General features: G+C 38.8%; 1 protein-coding gene across 1 annotated transcript in view; it reads right to left on the bottom strand.

Annotated features, from left to right (window-relative positions):
- stau2 (staufen double-stranded RNA binding protein 2) overlaps positions 1-24,943 on the bottom strand; it is a 101,117-nt gene that overhangs the window by 52,372 nt on the left and 23,802 nt on the right. The window contains exons 7-11 of the mRNA XM_005722563.2: positions 21,039-21,146; positions 11,873-12,085; positions 11,625-11,762; positions 6,269-6,397; positions 2,400-2,457 (exon numbers count right to left, since the gene is read on the bottom strand). Coding sequence (XP_005722620.1) covers positions 2,400-2,457; positions 6,269-6,397; positions 11,625-11,762; positions 11,873-12,085; positions 21,039-21,146 — 646 coding nt within the window. The remainder of the gene's footprint in view (positions 1-2,399; positions 2,458-6,268; positions 6,398-11,624; positions 11,763-11,872; positions 12,086-21,038; positions 21,147-24,943) is intronic.

The following is a 24,943-nucleotide window of genomic DNA, read 5'->3' as shown; positions in this document are numbered from 1 at the left end:
CTTTCAGAAACTCGACTAAATCACAGATTTGAGTGCTATAAAAATTGTGGCACAGGCTCAGTTCTCATCTGGGTCCTGCCTATCAAGTCTAAACCAGCAGTGAGCAATGCAACAAATCTGGGCGATTACTCTCTCAACATAAGTGTGCTAAGCATGACATCCATTCTCCTCTCCAGAGTGAAGCTGGATGCCCCATGTCAGGGAGCCGGAGCTCTGCCAAAACCCTCCATTAGACCAAAGTGATGACAGCACATTTGAATCTATTAAAGCTATCTGTTTTCCCCTCTGCTGCTCGACATCTCACAGATTGTTCATTTGAGTCACAAACTGCTCTTTCTCAAGCTGCTGGCATTTACTTTCCTAGTTTAAAACTGCTTACATCTGCTTTTTTAAAAACTCAATCTAGAACATCACAAAAATATAATCAAGCTCAGATACTTACATGCTTAAGCAACACCATGACAATTAATTCTTTGGAAACTTCTTTCACACGTAATATTAAAAAAACAAACAAAAAAAAACTTATGCCACATGTGGCACGACTAGCAAAATAACACCACTGCCAGGCTCCGGAGACAACAAAACAACTAAAAATAGAATGTGAATTCTTGAAATAGCTTCTTGACTTTAATGTGAGATTTTCGGCATTATTTTTTATTTTGATTACAGACAAGACAACCAACTTAACAAGAGACAATGATGGAGGCCAGCTGTTTTAAAATTACACCCTTAAGGTTCTCAGTGAAGAGTCCTTTGAGACAAAGCCTCTTCTATAAATAAAATGCCCTTTAAGGCCATCACATTCCTATGTAAGATCTTACATAAATCCAGACAGGAAATGTATTTTGCATTTGCTGACCTTTTGAAGATGTCCATAAGGTGAGATAATGATCTGTTTCTCCTTTGTATCTGTTTGTACATTAACAGGCTTGGGTATTGTCCAGATATAACAGCAATGGCAAGGCTAACATGATGATGTTTAGGAGGTTAACTATATTTACCATCATAGTTTAGACTGTTAGCATGCTAACATTTGCTAATTATAGTGAGCGATGCCATTAGCTTTGGTCTTTCACTATAAACCAAAGTCAAAGCCATGTATTCCTTTTTGTACTTGATTATCCCACTAGTGAGAAATTTAGAAGAAGACTTTAGTCCATAAGCCACAGGTGTATTCATTCGTTGTAGTTCAGGCTGGACCTACACACTGGCCCAGTTAATTGACTGGTATTGTGATTTTCACAACCATGCTGCTAAAAACCTGCACAGAGATCCAAATTGAAATAAAAAAAATAGCTTAATATCTAGTAAAGACCTACTACTAATCTTGTGTGCTCAATGCACATTTTAACTACCGAATGCCTTTTTGAACATTTATTCCAGAGCATGGATATCACCACTTCTGTTTTTTCCACTACTTTGGTCCTTTTTAGCACTAGTTTGACATTCTGTAATACTAGTTGTAATGATTTATTAATTACTTATTCTGTTTCAGCAACTAGTTACAACACAAACTTTACTAAGGAAACTGAGCCAGAACCTGTAGCATGAGAGTCGCTATCTGATGCACTCGTGGCCTTGTGGATAATGTAAGCCAGACAATGTCAGGGGAATCAGATTAGAGTATAACAGTTTCCTTTCATACATTTAACGAACAACAGGTGATAGTCTACCTGAAAATTACTCAATTTTTATCATGTGGTGTTGGCTAGGTAGAGCATACTCAAGGCAGGTCACATCTACCCAATCCACTGGAAACCAGGCAGTTACCCGCTCTATTTAATGTTTAATGTCCGATCAGAGTGCAATCGCATGAGCACACATGGAAATACCTTTACGAGATCACTACTCAACTGCAAAACATTTCTCAAGTAAATAGTCTAAAAATCTTTTATAGCAAACTAGCCTTGTGTAATTAGCATTGTGTACATTTTATTTACTATTTTGTTTTTGGTCTCATCAGTTTGAGAAATCTGCTAACTACTTTAACCACTGATGTGATAAACCTTGTAAACATGTATGACAGTTGCAGTGTCTCTATGTGTTGAGGATTAAGGGTATGTGTATGTGCACATACCCTATACTCCTGTGCACTTGTGTGTTAATCCTGAGTGAAAGGCTATGTTTTCTGCACAGGAAGGCAGCGGAGGGACTCCCCGGAGGGCCTCTGTGTGCCGGCCCTGTAAGCCTGTGTGAATGAGCCTGAATTCGCAGGCTCCCCACGAGGACGCACGGCCAATTAAGCTGACAGTCAGAGGCCCATTGACCAGTCACAGAGATTAAACGCCGGGCCATCTCGGTGGCTAAAACCACCTGCAGGATGGAGGGAATGATGGAGAGCCAGAGAGGAGGAGGAGAAGGAAATGGAAAGAAACACGGGGAGACGTGCCGATACTCACTGTTGCTTGTCGCTTCAGTAAAAGACGCCTTTTGTCCATTCCAGCCTTTGTTGTCCATCTGTAGTGATGTGGAGAGAAGGAGAGAAGGGGGAGGTAAGAGAGATGTAGATTCTTGAACAGACAGCTTCTTCACGCATGTCAGACAAGTTCCTTCCTACTGTTTGGTCAACAAAGAGACGAGTGCTCACAGGAGGGGATGCTTAAGGAGCCTAGTGTCTCTAGGCCAGCTACTTAATTAGGGGGGTTGTCAATGTTTAGTAACAAAAAATAGAGTCTCCTATTCAATGTGTTACTTCTGCTGTGGTGTGTGCGTCTGCTTGCACAAACACACACAGCCACAAACACATGTGAAACACAAACAAATAATTTCTCACATGTGTGACAGCTGAGGAGATGACATTGCTGTAAACAAATTCACCCACGCTACAGTGGAATTTCAGTGCAAGAGAGCTCACAGCTCACAGAGAGAAAGGAGGAATGGAAGGAGAGAAAGCGCTCGAAAGAAAGACAACCTATCTTACAAAAGCTACAGAGCTCTGAGGTTGTCTGAGATCAAAAGAAAAGGAAAAACGAATTCGTACAGAGACGTTGTCGGAGTTGTCGAGCTATTGCACAGTCACGTATCGGCCAATAACTTTGTTCTGTCTAAATATTGTTTCTTGAGTGTAACCAGACAGGTCTCACCTCTTGCCAGAAATTAGCTTAAACAGGGAGACTCACTGCTTATTTCCATAACAGCAGACTCACATATCTGAAACCTTAGAAAACAAAACACAGTGGTTTATAGGACTAAAGAATGAAACATCCAATGATGTGATTTGATTACATGTCTGTAACGTTTGACATTCCCCTGGAGACTCGTGTAAGTGGGGCATTCAGTGTGCAGAGCGTTTAAAACTTTCAAAAACTCCTCTGCTGAAGTCTCAGTAGCAGTAACTACACAGAAGATCAAGGTAATTAATGTCAGAGCTGAGGAAATCAAACTAAAAGGAAGGAAATTACTGGCTGCAAACTGAGATGCGCTTTCTTCGGAGCATGTCATGTTTAACTCTCCTGCAGTGTTGGTCAAGTTACTTGAAAAAACTAATCAGTAACTAATTACTGATTACTTCCACAAAAAAGTAATCCCGTTACTTTACTGATTACTTATTTTCAAAAGTAATTAATTACTTAGTTACTTTTTAAAAACACGATTTACAACCTGAAGAGGTGATAAAGCGATAGATCTTTCAGCCCAATTCTACTTTTTCTACATAATCCATCATACAAAATGTAATCAAATGGAAAAGTCTCTTTTTTTTAACTTGTTTTATCAGTTTTAATCTTTTAACTTTATGCATCAAGCAAAAATTTAATTATATGCAACATTCTCTGTGTTTACACTCAGTCTTTCAAATAGATGCAAGTAAAACACAGCAGAAAATAAATAAAGTCAAAGACTCAGCGGTCCTGTTGCTCTATTTTCACCTGTAAAGCAGGACTGCGGTAGGCGGAGGTTTACCCTGGTGCAGGTGTGCCGCGGTCAGTTGAAGAATCCGCGAGTTTCTCTGTGAGTTTCCCATTACGTCGTTGCGCACTCGGTGCTTGCTTGGAAGTTTAGGGGTTTTTTTCGCTGTAAAAAGAAGTTTTCTTCCCACGCACGATGGACACTAATGTTTTTGTCACTTTTTATGGAATCAAACTCAAAGTAAGGTCAGTACTTCCACGCTTTAAACGCTGCACGCTCATACTCTCTCCCGCACTCGATATGTGATCCATTGTTGATCTGCACACAGCTGTTGTCACTAACGGCGCACTCGCTTACGTCACTGTCATGAGACATTCTCGCAAAAAATCACGGTTTTAGTAACGCAGTAACGCAGCGTTCCTACGGGAAAGTAACTGTAATCTAATTACCATTTTTGCAATAGTAATCCCTTACTTTACTCGTTACTTGAAAAAAGTAATCAGATTACAGTAACGCGTTACTGCCCATCTCTGCTCTCCTGTAGTTCTAAGATTTGGTTTTCTGAATAGTATACATACAGTATATGCAGCATCATATATCAAACTAATGAGCTGTCTGGGGAACAATTAACATTCTACAGAGAGACTGGTTATGTAACTCTATCTGATTCTTCCCCCTTGAGCTTAAAAACCAACGAGGTGAATAAAGATGTTGGTGATCAATGGTTGCTTGCAAAACACATATGGTTTAGAGAAGCTGAACGGGTTGTATAATAGGTCAGCAGCACTGGGATTTGAGATAAATCTGGGAATTGAGTATCAGAATTACTGTGCGGGGTTGTAGAGATGAGATAAAGTCAGGGCAGTGCATGAAGTTTCCTAATTAGTTCTTCAGCATACAACTTTATAGGTACCATCCGCTATCACCATTCTTATAGCTCTGATGCTAATAACAATTGCAAAGTGTTATTATTTGGGTGTCTCTGCTTAGACTGCTGCCCCCTGCAGCCCCGACCTTGAGGGGCAAACAGAAGAGTGACAGAGGCAATAAAAACCCATTGGAATAACTCATGAGTGTCTGTAATTAAGTAACCTAAAGCAACCTACATACTATACATTTATGTTGCACTCATTAGCCATTATATTAGGTGCCCAAAAGGACATTTATGTGACTTTGAACGTAGCATGGTTGTTGGTGCCACACAGGGTGGTCTAAGTATCTAAGTATTCCACAAACTTCTGACCATTCTCTGTAAACCCGAGAATGGTCCAAAAAAGAGAAAATGAGTACCAGTTCTCTAGGAGGGCAACAGTAACTCAAATAACTACTTGATACAACAAAGGTATGCAGAACAGCATCTTCAAACCTTGGTGCAGATGGGCTACAGAAGCAGAAGACCACACTGGGTGCCACTCTTGTCAGATAAGAACAGGAAACAGGTGCTACAATTCACAAGGGCTCACCAAAATTGCAGAACAGAAGATTGGAAAAGTGGCAGGATCATAATTTCATGTAAACAACATGAAAACACCGATCAACCCTGGGTTGTTTCAATGGTTCACGCTGCTGCTGGTGGTATAATGGTGTGGGTGATATTTTTTAGCATTTCCATACTTTCATAGGTCCTTTGGTACCAGCTGAGCATCTTTTTAATGCCACTTGACTAGGAAGATGAGCTGTTGTTGACAATGTCCACCTCTTTATGACCACACAATATCCATCTTCTGATGGCTACTTCAGGATATTACCCCATGTCACAAGGCTCAAAAAAATCACAAATGTATTTCTTGAACATCACAATGAGTTCAGTGTACTCAAATGGCCTCACAATCAATCCAACAGATCACCTTTGGGATGGGATTCACATTATGGATGTGCAACTGACAACATCTGCAGCAACTGAGCGATGACGTCATGTCAATGTGGTTCAAAATCTCTGAGGAATGTTTCCAGCACTTTAATTAATCTGTGCCACAAAGAACTATTGCAGTTCTGAAGGCAAAAGGGGGGCCAGCTTAGTGCTATCAAGGTATAACTAATAAAGTGTTCACCTCTTCAACAGTTATAACATGTTTTCACTTTAGTAGCTACAAGAAATCGGAACCAAATGTAATCTGTGGATCATATTGATATATTCATATCATTATGAAACAAATGAGATAATTTATAGATGCAGTATAAGAAACCAGTGCTGGGAAAGTTTACATTTCTAAAACGGCTGTGAACAAAACCTTCTGTATAATTAATTGTGTGATTTATTCCTCCCCCCATTATGTAGAATCTTTTAAAACTTCAAATAACATTCAACAATATACAACTACTACCAGTCAGAAAGTAAGATAAATAAACAGTTGTGCAGCAAAGTGGGAGGCTTGTATATAAAACAGATATGAAATATACAAGCTGGCGAAGGCGTTTTTACCTCAGCCGGGTTCTGAGGGACTGTGGAGGCCTTGTATCCCAGCTGTAGCAGCATAGCCTCAGCTGCATTCCGCTTGGCAACCTTCTTGTTGGGCCCTGTTCCCGTGGCAACCTCATTATTCACCTTCACCTGTATGGGAATGGAGGAAAACACGCATATAAAGAAACCAGTACACACAAGTGAGATAAAGACACTAGCAATATTTGCTGATTCACAACTGAACATTCTGGTTTTGCTGATGCATCCTGTTGTGATAATGACTAACTGTTCCTTAGTTTTTTTTTAAAAGTTTCTTTTCTCTCTTTTTCAGAGCTGAGGCAGCCATGCAGTGCACATTGCACAAAAAGAATCTGAGTGAAGTGTTTGTTTTTCAGTAATCCCAAAACATTAAATCTGTCTATACAGAATGTAAGCAGAAATTTCCAAGAGAATATCAGACGTCGTTATGTTATCCAAACAGACAATTACACTGTACAAATAACATTCTGGGAGCCAAAGCCTGTGAACTGCCAGGCCTCAGCGCACTCAGTCAAAGTGGTCTGACATGCTCGCTAAGTACTCATCTGAATACATCACGAAGGTCACAACAGAAGGAGAAGGAAGGAAGGCCTCAATAAATTCCCCAATCACTAAACAAACACAATCACTCTTTTATCAAAATTTAAACGATGATCAGCTCCTCAGAAAGCGTTTGACAAAAAGGTGGAGCCCTTTCTGAAGTGATGGCTTCAGACAAACGATACGAAAACAGAGACTCATTTGAGCCCTGCTGCCTACCAAAGGAAACAATGTGGAAATTTTAGAAGATGGAGTGGACTGCACAAAAGAACACACACACTCACAGGGACTAATGTGTGCATCAAAGAGGCATGGAGAATAGGTTTGAGGCTGAATTACCGCCTGATGCTAAGAGAAGCTCTGTTCTTCACATGAAAGAAAAGGATTATGGAACGAGAGACTAAGTGGGAGAGTTTGACTGGGAGAGGCAGCCAGGGAAAGATGAATAGGAAGAGAAAAAGACAGACTGCTGTTAAAATGGCGAGCATAAATAACACCTCTAAATGCACACGTTTAGCAATTTTACAGTGTGAAGCGGCGTGGGTTAGTACAATGCCACAATCTTTCCAGGAGTATATGTCCCAGAAAATCCACCCCAAGATATGGTCAAAGAATTTGCAAAAAACCAAACAAACGAATAAACAATCAAACAAAAAAAGGCCTCAGTTAGCATGTTGAATTTTAAAGTTCATGACAGCACGATTAGAAAAAGACTGAACAAGTGTGGTTTGTTTGGAAGGGCTGCAAGGAGAAAGCCTCTTCTCTCTAAAAAGAACATGACCGCATGGCTTAGGTTTGCAAAGAACAAACCACAAGCTCTCTGGATCAATGAGGCTCATTCATGAGTATTTTCATGGAAACATTCTTACCCTGTGCAAAAAACAATCACGTAAACAAAATTACTAACACATTCACTGCCATTAGCTAATTTCTTTATATAAAGAAAGATGTTTGATGCCAGGTGACGTAGAGAAAGAGATGTATGAGAGAATCCTGCACGTGGGTGAAAGTCCAACTGAAGACACTAGCTCAGGCTGAAATAATTGAGGTTAAAATATGAGGTTAAAAGGGCTAAAATATCTCTACCCAAGAAACTCATTGTGGCTCAATTTCTTTTTAAAAAGAAAAAAAAAACAGTTTGGAAATCCGAATTGATAGATAAAAATAAAATAAAGCACTAAAAGACTAAAAGGAGCAACCAGATTGGTCACTCCAAGATGAGAAACTTGGTTCAATGGAAAAAAGAAATCTAGATTCCCCGGTATCCATGGAACAGTACCAAGAACTGTATATGACACTCAGCAATCGCCTTTTCATTTGGTATTTCATTTTCTTTACCTGTATTCTGAGCATTTCTTTTTTTGGTTTGCTGTTTACGATACATATGAATGTTTCACACGCTAATCAGTGATTCATTAATATTGTTGTACCTGAAAAAATTTAGAAATGTTTTGGAGATACAAATTATGTGAAGGTGTGGCTGTCACAGAAAATTTTAAAACACAGCTTTTTGTCATCTCTGCTGAAACATAAGTGAATTACAAGCAGCACACTAAGTCCAACATCTAAAGACGTTTTTTGTTTTTTTTTCACATGAAGGGTGGGACAGAATATCAAAGCAGCAACATAACTAATCACTTCCTCATGTGAAATACTTTCAATACACACTGATGCCAAATATCAATATTCTTATTAAAACTCTAAACCAACTGTAAACTGGCTGGTACAATTTCTCAAGAGATGAAGTTAGGAAGAAACTCAGAGGGAAAGTACCAGACAACACGGTTAGCAGGGGAAAGCAAATCAAAGAGCTAATTCATTGAATCGATTAATTAAAAGTGAGGAGCAATAATACACAAAGATTCAATTTTCTCTTCTTCTGTTCTAAAACTATTGCAGCGTACTGCTAAAGACTGTATACTGCAGAATCACTGTGTTGTGAATATTTATTGAGTTCATAATTGAATAGTTATTGAACTATAGCACTGTATGGATTCCCTACTTTACACAATGAGCTTGACTGATTTGTTAGAGCTTAATAAAACATTTTCAAAATCATGTAATGATCTGATTTACATAAATGTCATCGGCATTTACCTGACAAGTTCTTTTAAAATCAACAAAGCATTTCTCAAGATTGTCCTTTAATCTTAATTGCAAATTAATTTTAACACGTGGGTAATTAAAGAAACACATTTGGCAGAAACAGTAGTTTAGCTTTAACTTGTAAAAGTAGGGCAGGTAAATTAAAGAGGGCAAATTCCAAGTTTAAAGTGCACAGTTTATTAACTGAAGCCAATTTCAACTTGGCTTCAGTTAATAAACTTAATTTCAACTTGCAGACACAGATTTTTTTTTTCTCCTGTGGTTTTTCATGCATGACCTCAAATAGGCTAAACAACTCTGAAAGAGATAACTGTGGTATCTGATGAGATTTCCTCATACAAAGATCCTACTCTGTTTACTGGACTAATAATAAACACCAAACCACCCGTAACTAAAGGTTGCAGCTGACAGAGGAACGTGACATTTTATGAATACTAGCTCCTTAATTCCAGTATCATCCTGTGGTACAGAAAACAGACTTCGTGCCACCGACAACTTGAAATGTAATAGCATAAAAAAAAGTTGGCTGCTCCGGTGTTGGAAACAGGGCTGTAAAGATGGATGTTCATCTATTCTAAGCTTTAACTGCATCTATAAACATAATAAATGCTAAACAGAATGTTTCACAAAGGAATGCCGAGCATGAGAGACAAAGAGGAGAAGAGAAAACGGTGAAAGGAAACATGAGGAGGCCGAAATCATTTTAATCCAACGTTGAAATGCAGTAAATGAAAACAGACTTTAATGTTCAGTTATTCTACCACATGTTCCTGACAAAATAACCATGTTTGCACCAAATGCATTAAATTATTTACATGTCTTCTGGTGACTAAACATTAACCAACAACATTTTTTCCTGTTCTTTGACATAGTAAATAATAAATACTGCAAAACTGGAAGTAGGTTCCACACTTAAAAGAACAAAGCTGGTCAGTGGTGCAGGAGGGGAATAGATTTCTTTTCTGCACATTAGCAGGCTGTTCAAAAACGACCTTGTTTGAACAAAGGGGAGCTTGTCATGCTAACACAGTTAGGGATCATAATCCCTGTGGAAACCTAAGAAACCTCGCACCCACGTTCATTATCCACATATAGCCATCCTCCGTGTATGTAGTAGCCTGAGATTCAGCAGATATGAGCTAAGCTCCTTGTCTTTTACAGCATATATAACCCTTTTTAGGACTACTTAGCAGGCCACATTAGCAACGGCAATTTATTTATTTACACAGCACATTTCATTACAAGTAAACTCAATGTGCTTAAAAAACGGTAAAATAACACAACAATAAAGACCTAGCTATGTAGGACTATGATACCTTGAGGCACACACAGTTATTAAGTGTACGTCTGTGAGAATAAAAAGGTTTTAACTTGTTTTTGAATGCGGACACAAATGGAATTGACGTCAGGTCAGCGGGCAGTTTCTTCCAAAGAAGTAACTGAAAGCACCCTGAGCACACTCAGATCTAACTGAGAGTAGTTGAAAGATCGGTACCTGATGACCAGAGAGCTGTAACTGGGTTATAGACACTGAGCAAGTCAGAGATGCACTGAAGGGCCAAACCACTGAGAGATTTATGAACTAACAGAAGAATTTTAAAGGTAATCTTGTATTGAACTGGCAACCAATGACGTTACTTACATACGTGTAAGGCTGCTACAATGTGGACAAGCTGAAGACGTCCTACTGATGATTTAGATAATCCCGTAAATAAAGCGTTAGCCTGTTAGACTACTCTATCCTGTTTGATATGAACGCAGGGGGCAATGTCTTAGTTTGAGATAAGAGCAGTCCTGGTGACTTTAATAAAATAATTGTCAAATTGAGATCACTGCCCAAAATTATGCCACAGTTCCTGACTTGCTCACTGTGTTTGAGAGAAAGAGATTATAAGTATGAATATATTTTCTGTCTCTGTCTCTTTTTGGAGCAACAACAAATATTTCCATTTTGTGTATTTCTTTTAGTTCTTAAAGATTTTAAAGTCAATTTATAGTTGACTTTTCTATGATTTCTCTCAGATCTACAGCAGGTTCTTTCAGCCATCTTTACGTTTTCACTATTTCTCCAAGGTGCTCAATCGATAATTGTCCATCATTTCATCACATGACAACAGTACTGGTAATGTGTACTTTTTACTTTCCTTTTTGTTTTGGCAGGTGAATGAAATACTTCTGAAAATATGCAATAATAATCAGAGATAGCAAAGTCTAAAACATTTGTATATGTGGGTCAGTAATATCATCCAAAAACACGCCAATAAACTGATTATATTCAAAACTCAGTTAACTGTCAAATGGCAAAAATTTGCAGCTAAAAATGATTCTATACAACGATCACACCACCTCCTGCTCACACGCATGCAGCATTCAAAACTACAATTAGTCGTCGATATTTCAATCAGCTGTTCAATCACTCTTATCAAGCCAGGGTTTTGTTAGAAGGATAAAACAGTGACATCATTAAAAATAAAAGCCTAATTTGCTAAACATCTAACATTCAGAAGCGCAAATTGGAAAGTGGACTTAGTTGACTGAGACAAGGTGTGTTTGATGAGTACAATGTGTTCTTTGTGTATGGTCTGCTGTTAATTCCTACTTTAATATGAGAAAGTGGTCTAGTATTTGCAGGACATCATATAGTTGGGAATGTCTTTTCTTGTAGTAGCATATTCTGTGACCAGGAATGTACCTGCATGATGAACTCCCGACGTCGGGGCATCCCTCTCTCTGAGAGCAGCAGGTACTCGGGCTCCTTCTCCTTTTTGGCCTGCTGGATCTGGGCTAGACGGCTGATCGGGTTCATGCCCTGTCCATAATCTGGTCCTGTCTACAAGGAAAAAAAGCCAGTGATGATCTCTTGTAATAACCATAATCATTTATTCTGCCGTGCATCCCTAAAAGCAGGTGTGTGTGTGTTGGTTCACTTTATTAAAGTACCTTGAGGATGGTCTTGGTTCGTTTCTTGTAGTGTGTCTTGGGTTTTTCCACAGTGGGTATGGAGGGAAGCTTCTTCAGGTCCTGCAGGATGGACAGAGCGGCACGTTTCTTGGACAGCTTCTTGCTGTTGCCCTCACCCTCGGCAGAGAACTCCCCCACGGTGACACGGGTCAGGAAGCTTTTCATGTGTGGGGGCCCACTCTCCTTCAACACCTGGAAAGGTTTTTGGAGAAACACAGATGGGAGGGGTTTTTTTTCATAAAAGAGAAATTAAGTAAAAATGATAATACAAAATCTGAATTTATATATGTGTGGGTTTTTTCTCCTGTGTGGAATATGTATAAAGGAGTGTGTGCAAAGCTCTCTGTGAGCAACTACACCAGGTGGTCCAAAACATCTGCTCTCAATGGTCACACACTGCTACCCACCCACATGTGGGTGTGTTATCCATATACAAAACACTCCAAACTGAACAACACTGACGCACAAACACACATATGAAAAGTAACATGTTCCTAGATGACAGTCTCTAGTGATGAAGGCTCAGTTTCCTTCCTCTAGCCTCTGGTCACCTGGGAGACCTAAAACAAACACCGGCTGGCGTTAGGTCATGCTTCTGCAATCACATCTACTTCAAGTCCAACCACAGTGTGCGAGTGTGTGGATGTGTGTGTAGCAGGTGGGGTTCTTATATAGGAAAACATGCTGGAGGAAGAATTAAGTTTCACACACTTACTGAGTCCAGCTCTACATGTTCGGTGAACGTGGATCGGTTCCTAGCTCGATGGCTTTCTCCCTTGCTTTCCCTGCTTTTTTTGGTTTTTTTGCTGCAGCAGCTGTGTGCTGCTTTGGATTTTTTCAGCCCCCTCCCACGCTCTCTCCTGATTTTCTTCTTTTGAGCTTAATTTGCGGTGCAGACAGCACAAATTGTAGTAATCAGATGTAATCTAGCAACAGTTGATTTGAACTCAGTGACCGATAAAACAGATTAAACTGATAAGCGGAACCTAGAGCATTCCTCAAATACTTCACACATCAACACAGACTAATACCAGACTTTTGGGGAAACAAAGGATAATGTGTCCATACCCCCTCTTCAATCTACACGACACCCAAAAAAACAAAGATTTTAGTTCAATTAAACTCAAGTGACAAGGCAAGTCCTGTGCATGAAAACTAAACAAATAGAAATCAGTTAGTGAATGTTTAGACAGATACCACACATACAACTATGGCCACAAGTAAAACAGAAAACTCAGAGCAGACACGCATAGTTTTAATGCAACTAACACCTTTTATCACATACATGATCACTTCTTTTCTCTTCCTACTCAACTGACTCCAACATTTTCTTAACAGAGGATACACTGGCCCCCATGTTTCCCATCACTGTTAACCTGTCAGCCTGTGGGCAGTCCTGCACAAGGAATTCAAGTATACAGTAGGTTAGCATGTGCGCTGTAGTGAAGCCTTGAAGCACTAGCTGTCCAAGACATCAGGCAAACTTACTCCCACCCAAGGGATCTAACTCTGGTCTTGCTCATCACCAGAAAAGGGAAATGTAACATGGCAGCTTCTTGTATGTTACAACATTCAGTGGGACTGGAAGCATCCCGAGTCAGATTTAGTTTTTTAAGGCATAGTGCTGACGATGACGTCGCACATCACCGGCCGCACTCAGCTAAGATTATGTCACTTTGAGGAAATAGAAATGGATTAACAGTGAAATGTGTATTTAGGGCCATAAATATCTAGATAATAACATTTTTGCAATAGATTTTGAATCAAACAATCAACATGTGACTGACTTTCAGCCTTACTTCAGGAGACTTAACAAAAGTACTGCATAAAGGAATTACAGCCATTTTATACAGAACTTCACATATACTGATCCTGGATGTGAATGTCACAGTAATTCTGGCCTTATCGAAAAAGTTCTTTTTCTAGGATGGAACACATCTTTAATGACATTAAAAAAGAAGAATTGGTTGCTAAAGTTATTTCTCTAATAAACATAAACATATGCATACACTCACTTAAATAAGATAAGATGAGATAAGATAATCTTTATTAGTCCCACACGTGGGAAATTTGTTTTGTCACAGCAGAAAGTGGACAGTGCAAAGTTATATACCAAAAATTAGAGAACACAGGAATACAATAAGAATAAGATACTGTGCAAAACTGTACAGACTAGAGTAGAATAAAATAAAATAGTATATACAATAGGATAAAAATAGAATACAAATGCGATATACAACCGAGTAAAAATACAAATCCACTTATTAAATCTTTTAACAAGGCTAAGCCCTACTAACTTACTGTTTGTGATCATGATTGACTACAACTGGTAGCTTTTCTTCTTTCCACATAAAAAGAAGTTGTTGTACAGCACTCAGATTGACCAATGCTTAGAACAATGGGAAAGTCCAGGCAACTCAGTAGTTCTGAGAACTGGAGATTTATACAAGTTGGGAGCCATTTTCTAAACAACTGCAGATTCCAAGATCATCATAAATTAAAAAAAAAACAAAAACATAAATACAAGTTATTCAGATGTGTCACCACTTTGCAAAGGTCTGGATGAAAGGTTTTATAGTCAGACGAGACAAAGACTGAGCTATGATGGCAGTAGATTTGACCACAATGACAAGAGGATGTTTGGAGGAGTAAAGGTGACGCTTTCAAAATTTAAGAACAATGTACCAGCTGGCAAGAATGGTAGTGGAACCATCATGCTCCAGGGCTGTTTTGTTGCCACTTGTATTGGTATATTGCAAAAAAGTGGATGGAATAATCAAGAAAAGGACAACCTCAAATTCTTCAACTTCACCTCAAATCAAATTAACTAGATAGCTGTTCCTGCAACGATCCCAAACCCACATCAAAACTGGTTTTGGAATGGATAAAGATGGCTAAAATTGAGCTTCTCTAACGGCGTTCCAGCCTCGACCTCAACCCTTTTGAAAGTTTGTGGACTATGCTTCAAAGCAGGGCACGTGCCAGGAAACTAAACCAATTTAAATGAACTCTGCCAATTCTGCCAAGAAGAGTCGTCAAATGTCCAGACAGAACTATGCCAGAAGCTTGTTGATGGTTACTAAAAGTATCTAGTCAAGGTCCAACTTGCTAAGTGACATTTAACCAAAACTTACTGGGGGCGGGTACATATCTGACTATGTATGTCTACTTCTGACCCTGTGTGGATTACGGAAAATCCAAAATAAATAAATAAACTTGTGCACCCAATTCATATTTTTAAAGTAATAAAAGATGTACTGCATGCTCTATAGTCACTTTACCTTAGAAAGAGAGAATTTCAACGACACCATTAAAAGCCCTAAATTACTGTAAAATCTATGACTTAACGTCTGAAGTCTGGAGCCCTTTGACATCACCTAATGCTGTTTCCTCTTTTGCAACGGTCTGCTAGGCCTTTATTGTAGCCATCTTCACTTGTGTCTTGTTTGTGGGTCTCTTTGTCTTCAGTTTTGCATTTAATAACTAAAAAGTATTAAATATAAATCAGGTATTAAAGTATTAAATACAAATTAAATATAAATCTTGGGTTGACATCCGGTGGCTGACTCGGTCAATTCAAGAATATCCTATTTCTTTGCCCTGAGAAACTCTTGGGCCATTATCCATTTATTTACTCATCCACTTTGACAACGATAAGCTTGCCTCCTCAACAGTGTTCTTAACTTGGCTAGATGTGGTCAAGGGGTTTTTATAAACACTGAAAATATTCTGCAATCATCTCCTTAAGTTGTCTTCTGCAGTCTTTCAGATCTTTGGGTGTTGCCAAGATGGTCAGTGCTTGTTTTTCAGAAGTACCAGATTGGGGACTTGTCACTCGTAGAGTTTTATTATTGAAGGTTTATCTTTAACAGTTACCAAATGCAAGTTCAATAATGACTTTTTATCTGGTTAGTATGACATGATTAAACAAGGGAACAGGGCTCAAAAGTGACTGTCAATTCACCTTTAGCATATTTTTACAAATACCTAAGGACCTATATGTAAAAGACAAGTCTTTGATGCTGTTGTAACAAATAATCAGATGTGCAAGACAGGAAACCTTTTAACCTCTTCTCGGTTCTATTGTCACTCAAACCTTCTGTGTCTCCTTGTTAATCACACCGAACATCAAGTCTTTAACATTTAGTGAATAAGCAGAGACTCAGTCAAGAAATGTTCTGGCACATAATCTCCATAAACAGAAAACTTAAAAGAAAGAGACAATATTTTGGTTTTCATACTGATTAAATTAGGTATGACATCAATTAATTAATGAGCTGTTTTTGGCAGGCAGAATTTGTCACTATTGGACAGAGCCAAGTTAAATGTTTCACTCTTCTTTGGGGATGACTGTAGCTCAGGAGGTAGAGCAGTAGAAAAAGCAGATAGAACTAGTCCATTTAGCATTTACACATCTTACAGGGGCATTGATCTTTACATCTAACTCTTGGTGAGAAATCTACTATTTCTTGTTTTGAATGTGTACAGCAGTTACATTAATTAACAGAGAAAAGTCAATGTTCTGCAACTACATTCATCCTCTTTGTCATTCAGGAAGGTGTTTTTGTGGGTTTTTCAGAGTGACAGACTCACACAAATACCGGAGCATGAGCCCTCCAGAAGTGTTCCACTTGCTTATAATTCATCTGTGCTGTTTAAATTGAAAACATAAAGTCACCAATGGGAAGAACGAGATCAAATGTGGCCTACATGGACATATGGCAAGTCAACAAAAAGTATGAGACAATGCGTATATATCTACGCATTCAATGTCACCTACTCTTGGCACACGATGGCGGCAGACAAGCTGCAGTCAGTCTCCTGGCAGACGACACGGGATCTGCGCCACACCGATGGGATTTCAGCACTTCCATTCATTTACACGCACAGTCAGACACACATACATGCAAACAAATAGACAAACACACCCGTCTGCCACCTAATGACAAGGATCAGATTGTATACAGGAAACCTTTGGTAATTCAATGTTGAATTTTTTTTAAAAATCCCATCTATTCTTGTCTCTTTATTTGTTCTTATTCAATCATGTCTCCAGCTCCGCGTGGAGACATTAATACCCTGAGCAGTCTGAGGATTTGAGCATGCGAGAACTCAGGTACTCTAGAAGAGGAGGCTATGGGAGCAGGGTAGGACAATAGTAGGGACTGGTAAAGGGAAGAAAGGCTCTTTTGTGATGAGTGGTGGATGGACAAGCCCTGAGGGAAGCTGATTCTTGTAAGATGGGTGGTTCTTGGCTCGGACCCTCTTCTCTTGTGTCCTCCTTGGAAAAGGAGCCTCCGATCCAACACACAAGCCGTGATTTATAGATTGGTTCCTCTTTGATGCTGACATCTGTTTGATATTGCCTGACGGGGGGATTAAATGAGCCAACTGGCTCTCAGGGTGGCAACGACCCTCATCGCTGCAGAGGGATGGGAAAGCAGACACTCGCTAACAGTGACTCACGGGTAATTTCATGCAACAGTAAGGGCAGGGATGAGCTGATGTGAAAACATGGTTTCTGTGAAAGGCATTCACATGAGAGATGACCATTACTGTTTTATGTGGGACGCATCTATGTGTGTTAGACGAGGGTGTGCATCAAAGAAGATTCAGTAAAGAGGAAAGACATAAAGCTAAACTTTGTCAACTTAGTTGGAATTTAATGGACTAAGTGTGCAAAATGAAATCCATAAAAACAAGTAATTCAGTAATTCACACTTGATCTCCAACCACAGCATACTGGCAGAGCGAGAACATACTGCATCTAAGAGTGGGGATTAAAGTGAATCTGCTCAAGAGAAATGAAAGCTATGAGGGAAAGAGAAATGTATGTTATGCAAGGAGAGGGAGAGGATAGATTTCAATCTCTGTGCTTGTAATTTTTCTTTAGTTTTATCTTTAATTATTATCTAGTATGTTGGTTTATGGAGTTCCACGTCCAGAAAGACTGCCGTCAATCTTAACAGATCAAACGCTAACAGTCTTGCCACCAGTGACTACTCTGAAGAAAATTGCCGGTTCAAGTCAACTTGTCAGTGGAACAATCGTTTAATTTAGCGGCAGTTTAACAAATTACTTCTTAATGAGGGGAGATCCATCAAAAAGTGCTCTCTATTTTTGTTTCTCAAACAAAGTACTGAGTGTGATATCTTATTGTGTAATTCTTAAATAATTGGGTTACATTCACAATTTCATTAGTAGTTTATCCTTTTACTTAGTGACACTTCATCAGTGTGTTACCGAAAAATGTAAACTAGTGAGAATATGATTGTCTTTTTATAAGGAAAATGGGGTTCAAGTGCTTCAGGATAATTTAATTCTCACATGTAAGTGACACAAATAGAAGGTAACTCTATTGTAAAGTGATTCAACTCGATTAACTGTATCTGGGTTTTCTTTTCAGTCCTCTTTCCATTCATCGCCAAATGGCAGCTCCAGCAACTGGATAAGCAGTTAAGAAAATTGATGGACGGATGTTTCTTTTTTCCCTTCATTTACTTATTTCTTTGATTTCCCTTTTTTAAAGTAGTTTTTTCTTCTTCTTTTTTAAATGTGTGTGGCCATTTGTCTTTGTTTTATTTTCATGGCTGAAAATAAAACAAAGGCGTTCAACATTGAATTACCAAAGACAAATGGGAGTCTGTGATGGGAGGGGTGGGGGGTAGCTATCAGGAGGCCACTGGAGGGACTGAAAAGTTTTGTATTTCTGCATTAATGTTTAATCCCTAGAGGTTGCCGCTTGATTCAAATGCCTTGTTATATGTAATCACATGCTTTGCCAATTATTTATTATTCATTTATTTAAAAATAAATAATTTGTTGATTACTGTTTGTTGCCATCTGACACTTCAACATTTGCTTGATGTAGCGCAGAAAAAAAATGAACCTGATCCCTCTGATTTAAATAATGATATCCTTTTACAGTAGAGGGTAGACCAAACAAACCAAGCTAAACGCTGCTGTCAAAAAGCGCACACAACTCGTAACTTGTGAAATAGTCAAAGAAAATGAACTGTTGACAGAAATGTAGGGAGATGGTGAAAGAGAATAAGTGTTGTGAGAGAAAGCACATGGAGAATATTTACTGATTTACTGCTCATCAGACAGCAGTAATGAACAGTCTGTCTCCAGACTGACAGTGAGCAGAGGAGAGACCGCTCGGAGGAATGTGGCTATGTTCTTCTTTTAAAAACTGCTGCTCTCAGCCTCCAGTTTGGAGGGACTGAAAATGAAAGTGAAATGACTGCTGCCAGTGACAAAGACATAACAGATAATGAATCATGTCAATCCAGACTTAGCTGGATGAAATTATTAATAGCAGTTCCAGGAAGGTAAGTGTAATTCCTCTGGTTCAACGCAAGGTAGGACTCACAGGGTAGCCATTCCATACCCTAGTGAGTAAATACATTTTGTTAACAAAGAAGTTGAAAGGTGGAAGGAAAAAGGGAGGATTGGATAGCTTTGCAGATAATTTTTCCACTGTTGTGTAAACTCTTATTAACAAGCAAAGTAAACACAGTGAGAAGATTTTACCTCCCTTCCTCTCCTTACAGTTCATTTCCTCTCAGCCCATCTTCACATCCCCTAGTGTCTGTGAGGAACTGCCCTCTGTAATTTTGGGACTGATGTAAGAGAGGTGGAAGGGAGGAACTCTGTGGAGGAAGGGAGGGGGCACACATTGTAAACTGAGCCTCTCTTGTTTTTGGCACCTTGCTGAGTGCAGAAGAAGAAGTGGGGAGCGATGAGGGAGAGAATATTGGACGAGTCAGCTGAGATATGGCGAAAGCCAGGGAGCACTGAGCCAGAGGGTCATACAAGGACACACTAGATTTCATGGACTAAAAAAAAAAAGTTGTGTTGTGACTCTAATGGTCAGAAAAGATGTGGTAGGATTCCCTGTAGAATCCAAAGGAATCTTGTCAGGCAAAGCTAGTAAGGAACTTAATCCTGGTCATATCCAGTGGACCATGTGAGGGGAACAATGTTTTAAGTTTTGGATGTCGGGTTTTACCAGCTGATGCAAAAAGCTTTTCCCAGAAGCAGCCGTGATTAAGAAACAGAAACTATTGTATGCCAAGAAAGCCCATCCTGAGGTGGCATTAGACATGACAGACAATGTACTTCACAAAAACGAAAATCCCTGAATACAATGATTACACATCCTTAACTGTAAAACCAAAAGTGAGCCAAATGCACAGAATTACCAAGTGCCTTTGCTCAGGTTTTCAGAAACACATGTAATCCCTGTTTTAATGGCAAAAGGCAGAATTCTGATAACATATTGAAGCTTGGTTTAGCAGATGATGCTAGTAAGTAAAGTTCATTCATAAATAAGCCTGGTTTTAAAGCCTTATTAAATGAGTCTATTAACAATCAGATACAATGTAAAGTCAGTACAATGAGCTTGACTCAGGAACCGAATTTAAGTTAGTTAAGCATAAAACAAATGAGTTAAGAGGCAGAGTTTTGAATGGTGTGATTTTGTCATCATAGTTAAATTTAACAGTAAGTTTGTACAAATAAAGCCTACTCAGAGAGCGCAGCACTCAAATAATGGAACAAAGCTCTGCAGTCTTGTGCTGTGTAACCGTTTTGCCTTCTGGGCAGGGATGGGTGTCTAGATTGAAATGTGATTTAATAAAGTAAAGTGTCTTTTAGGGGTTTGTACTCGATTAGCACCAGCTAAGCTGAGTCACCAGTCACAACACCACACCACTGAATCCATTCCCACATGCTTAATCAATTCCATAACCGCACTGAAACACACTCTCATATGTAATGTGTCTCACTAAGATAACAGAGCTCACTGACGCATAAGTAAAGGAAACGTCCGTCCTTATAATAATAAAAAAATGCATTATTAATGAAGGATTCCCACCGTGACTCCGTCAAATTCCAGCATGTTATCTTTTCACACGGCTACTGATGAAAACAATTTTAGAAACACTTCCCACATTTTGACATTACACAAACCCCGGACACCACGACTATTTACACATCATCTCACTGCACAGTTTATCTTCATTCTGCATTCCTTCTGTAATTACTTCAAGGAAGATCATAACTTGCAATTCCCCTTGGTACCAATAATAATAACATTGCACGAACATATCCTTGTGGGTATTTCTCATATTGTTCTCACCTCAAAATTAACAGACAAGTTCCTCTTGAGGGCAATTTCATAGACCAGGCTGATCTCTGATTTACTGGCATCAGCGCCTTCCTCCGTCTCCCCCTTTTCCTCTGGATTCTGGAAAACAAATACAAGATTCGAAAGAGGGAAATGTTTAACAAAGGTCTGTCATTTGATACAATGGTAAAATGATAACGAATATATATATTTTTTTTTTTCACAATTTCCAATGAACAGTGACTCAATGTTTGACATGTCATCAAACATGGACAATACTGAACTGCACACCAGCAGTGTGGACGTCGGCCAACCTGCCACAACGAGAAGCTTGTCTGTATTCTGGAGACAATCCTTATCTGATATGGAATTAAAAACTTGGTTACATGGACACGACTGGTGGTCCTCTGTCTGCACTGGAAGGCCTCTTAAATTGATTTTCTATTAAGTTTGAAATTTTTATAGTGAAAAACTGTTCCAGCTTAAATTATCAGTTATAATTTGTGAACATCGTAAACTGTGTCCTCCTTAAAACAAACTAGAGAACAAGAAAAGCTTAAGATCAAAGGATCAGCGCTCACGGGGAGAATCACACATTTATATCTAAGAGACAGGCTCGATGACATTTCACCGTTAAAAATTAAAACTATTTTCTGTCTCCCACAAAAGCAAAAACTAATTAACCTATGAAGCAATTCTGGACTTAACATATGACGGCTCTGGGTTGAACTTACGGTTGAAATTACGAAGCTAGTGATAAGAGCAACTTACAGTAATTCTTAAATTCGTTCCCGTTAATGTTTGAATTGAAATCTTTCAATTTGTCATCACAGTATCCTCTGCTGATGATAAAACCTAGTTTGCAACACAGATATCACGTCACCAGGCACACAACAAGGGGCTTTTTGGTGCTATCTGTTGATGAATGTAGCCGCCTCACTTTTTGTCTGATTAACTCAGAATGACTGCAGTCTTTCCCTTTGGACTCCTTTCCTTTTCCTGCCTCAGTACATGACCTGATGGCACATGACTAACACTGTGAGGTCTCTTAAAATTCACAGGAAGGAGTCCTACTGCACCTACCCCACTGGGTTAAAGACATACAGATGGTAAGAGGCATGTGTGACTAACTTATGCTGAGATATACGCCATATTCTATTTTGGTCTAAGACACTTAGATTGGCATTAATCACACAGTAACATTAGTGTGATATTGATCATAAACATAAAAACAAGGTCACAGGTTTATGAATCAGCTGTTGCTGCCTAGCAATTGCCAGCAACCTTCAGCAACTACTTGCCAATTGGTCGGGGACTAGCAACTGGAGACATAGCAGTGTGAAGAACTCAACTCAGGGATAAGAGAAAGAACTTGGAAACTGTAGAAAATTGTTTATACCTGCAAGCAGGTAAAAAAGTCTTTTTTAGACCTTTCAAACAGAATGATGACTAAACTTGAGGCTGAAACAGCAACAGTTGTGTTACATAGTATTAATTAAGTTTCAGAACAGAAATGTGAAATAAATTTAATGTGAAAACAAAACAAAGCTAACTTGCTGCTGATTGGAGTAAAGGCTGTTAAAAAATAACATGGCCTTAAGGATGGACACTCATCCCGTGATCTAAATATGTAGAGAGGGCATAAGTAGCACACAATGATGCTACTTATTCCCCGTCTACACAAACAAAAAACATTTAAAACAGATCAGAATTTAATTTAAGGCAATTTAATGCTTTTTTTATGCCATTATTATTATTAATAGCATTTTAAAGACACAGTTTTACTCCCTCAAGAGAACCTTAGAGAGCTGGTTAGGTTTAAAAAAATAAAAGGTGGTGACAATGATTTGTTTGGAATTTATTTTTTATTTGTCACAACTATGGCTAACTAATAAATAAGCACTGCTATACTATACAATACATATCTAATGTGCTTAATGCCCTGTATAGACACGGACATGAGAGAAACTTGAAAGTGACTCAGAGCACATCTCATTTTTTTCCCACTGCTCTCATTTCAGTTCTAATTTGGATTCATATTTATCATGATCACATGTTTCTGTTTCACTGATATATTTGATTAATAGCATGAATTAATCTCAAAGCTGCATTAACAAGCTGCTCGATAAGTTTGGGTGCAAACCGGAATGACTAAGCAGACCTGGCAACCTTCCAGTGACAAAGACAAATAGAGGGCTAACTCTGAATCCAGCAATTCATCTATTTATATAATAGTATATAAATATAAGTATAAGAAGAACCCATACAGAACTCTCAGATATTAACAATCACCTTGAAGTAGCTATTGTCAATGAAAAGAAGAAAAACATTTCATTTTTATATTTAGGTCAACTGATTTTAAAAGGGATCATCGAAGGATAGGAAGAAGGGGCTCCCAGAGGATGAAAATGAAATTCAGTAAAATTAAAGGCAAGCTTGTTTGTTTCACAGAGCTTGCATCTTGAGCTTTTAACTTTTCCCAGAGCAACATGCATATACAGAACTGTGCAAAAATCTTTCCCTAGCTATTATTTCTTTAAACTTTGTTTCAAGGAGCCAAGCTTTCTTGTAATTTTTGAAAGCAGTCTTGACGAATTCAAAGTTTTTCTTTGGACATTACCTGCTTTTACAATTTACCTGACCTATTCAGAGAATATTTTGTTTGTTAAGACGCTTAACATTGACCTATGGATCATTCAGGTGTAATTAATTTGGTACCTAAATCAAAGGAAGAATGAGTGCATGTGCATCTACACATAACATACAATTTAGCAAAGAAACAATTTGTTATGAGCAGCCTGATGCAAAAAACACTTCCTCTTCCCATGTCTTTTTGCACCAACAAATAACTTCTAACCAAACACTTGTCCCAACTCCAGGATGTTGTGCAGTATCTCCTTAAAAAAATGTGAGGAAACTGATAAAGTGGAGGACAAAAGAACAGTCATCAGGCCTATCATCACTGTCAATATGTATGGAGGGAGTCAGGAGAGAGGTCTACAGTCACAGTGGAGTCTCTGTCATGGTTCGAGGCTAGTACGTTTATGAGAATGCATCATTTTTTTGAAAGAGGTAACTTATATGGTAACATATATTTATGAGTATAGTATCTGTTTTTTCTATTAAGAAACTAAAAAAATTACTTACTGTGCCTTTAAAGAAATGACAAGAAAGCTTTTCTAAGAGAGTTCAGGCCTGTGTGTTTGCATGTTCTAATAGGTCACTGCACCTATTTCCCACCACAGTATAAAGAAACGAAGGCTAGCTCAAAGCTAAACTCACTAGTGGGGATATAGTCATTCATTTAAGCATTTAATCATTAAAATTGCAGGTGTTTTATGATTCCCGGGAATATATCTTGTTGCCCCACTGGTGTATAAACAGTATAATTACAGTGTCATTGATATTTACCTGCGGTCTTCCTCAAAATAAAGGTTTGACAGCCCGTGGTGAAAAGAAACATTTTATGCCGGAGGGCGCCCACTTACACATGTAGGATCACACAGACTCATGCAGAGACAGAATGAAAGACGTATACTGTAGACAGAATGTTCCTCAATTTGTAAATCAAGACTCAGAAGCAGCAGCAAACAAAGAGCTCATTTATGGAGGCCGACGCCACAAGACAGCAAGGCAGGCAAGTGAGAAGAGCCAAAGCGTTTTGAATAACCATCAGCGATGCCAGGCTGTGAGGATATGGGGTAATTTGATTTCCGGTGGGAGATGATAACAACAGTTAACAGCTATGCCCGAGGGAAACTCTGGAAAGGTACAATGACACTGGGAGTAGGCAGAAAGAAAAGCACAAGAAAAAAGAAACAGGGGAAGAGAAAATAACCCTGTGCCAGGTGCAAACTAAAACTATGGAGATTGCAGGGCTTAAATTATACATTGGAGTAATTAGAGCTGAGGTGAAT

Source organism: Pundamilia nyererei, unplaced genomic scaffold (assembly GCF_000239375.1).
Source record: "Pundamilia nyererei isolate P.nyererei 1_Seehausen unplaced genomic scaffold, PunNye1.0 scaffold00007, whole genome shotgun sequence".
Classification (NCBI taxonomy): Eukaryota; Metazoa; Chordata; class Actinopteri; order Cichliformes; family Cichlidae; genus Pundamilia; species Pundamilia nyererei.
This window is presented reverse-complemented; position numbering and strand designations above follow the sequence as displayed.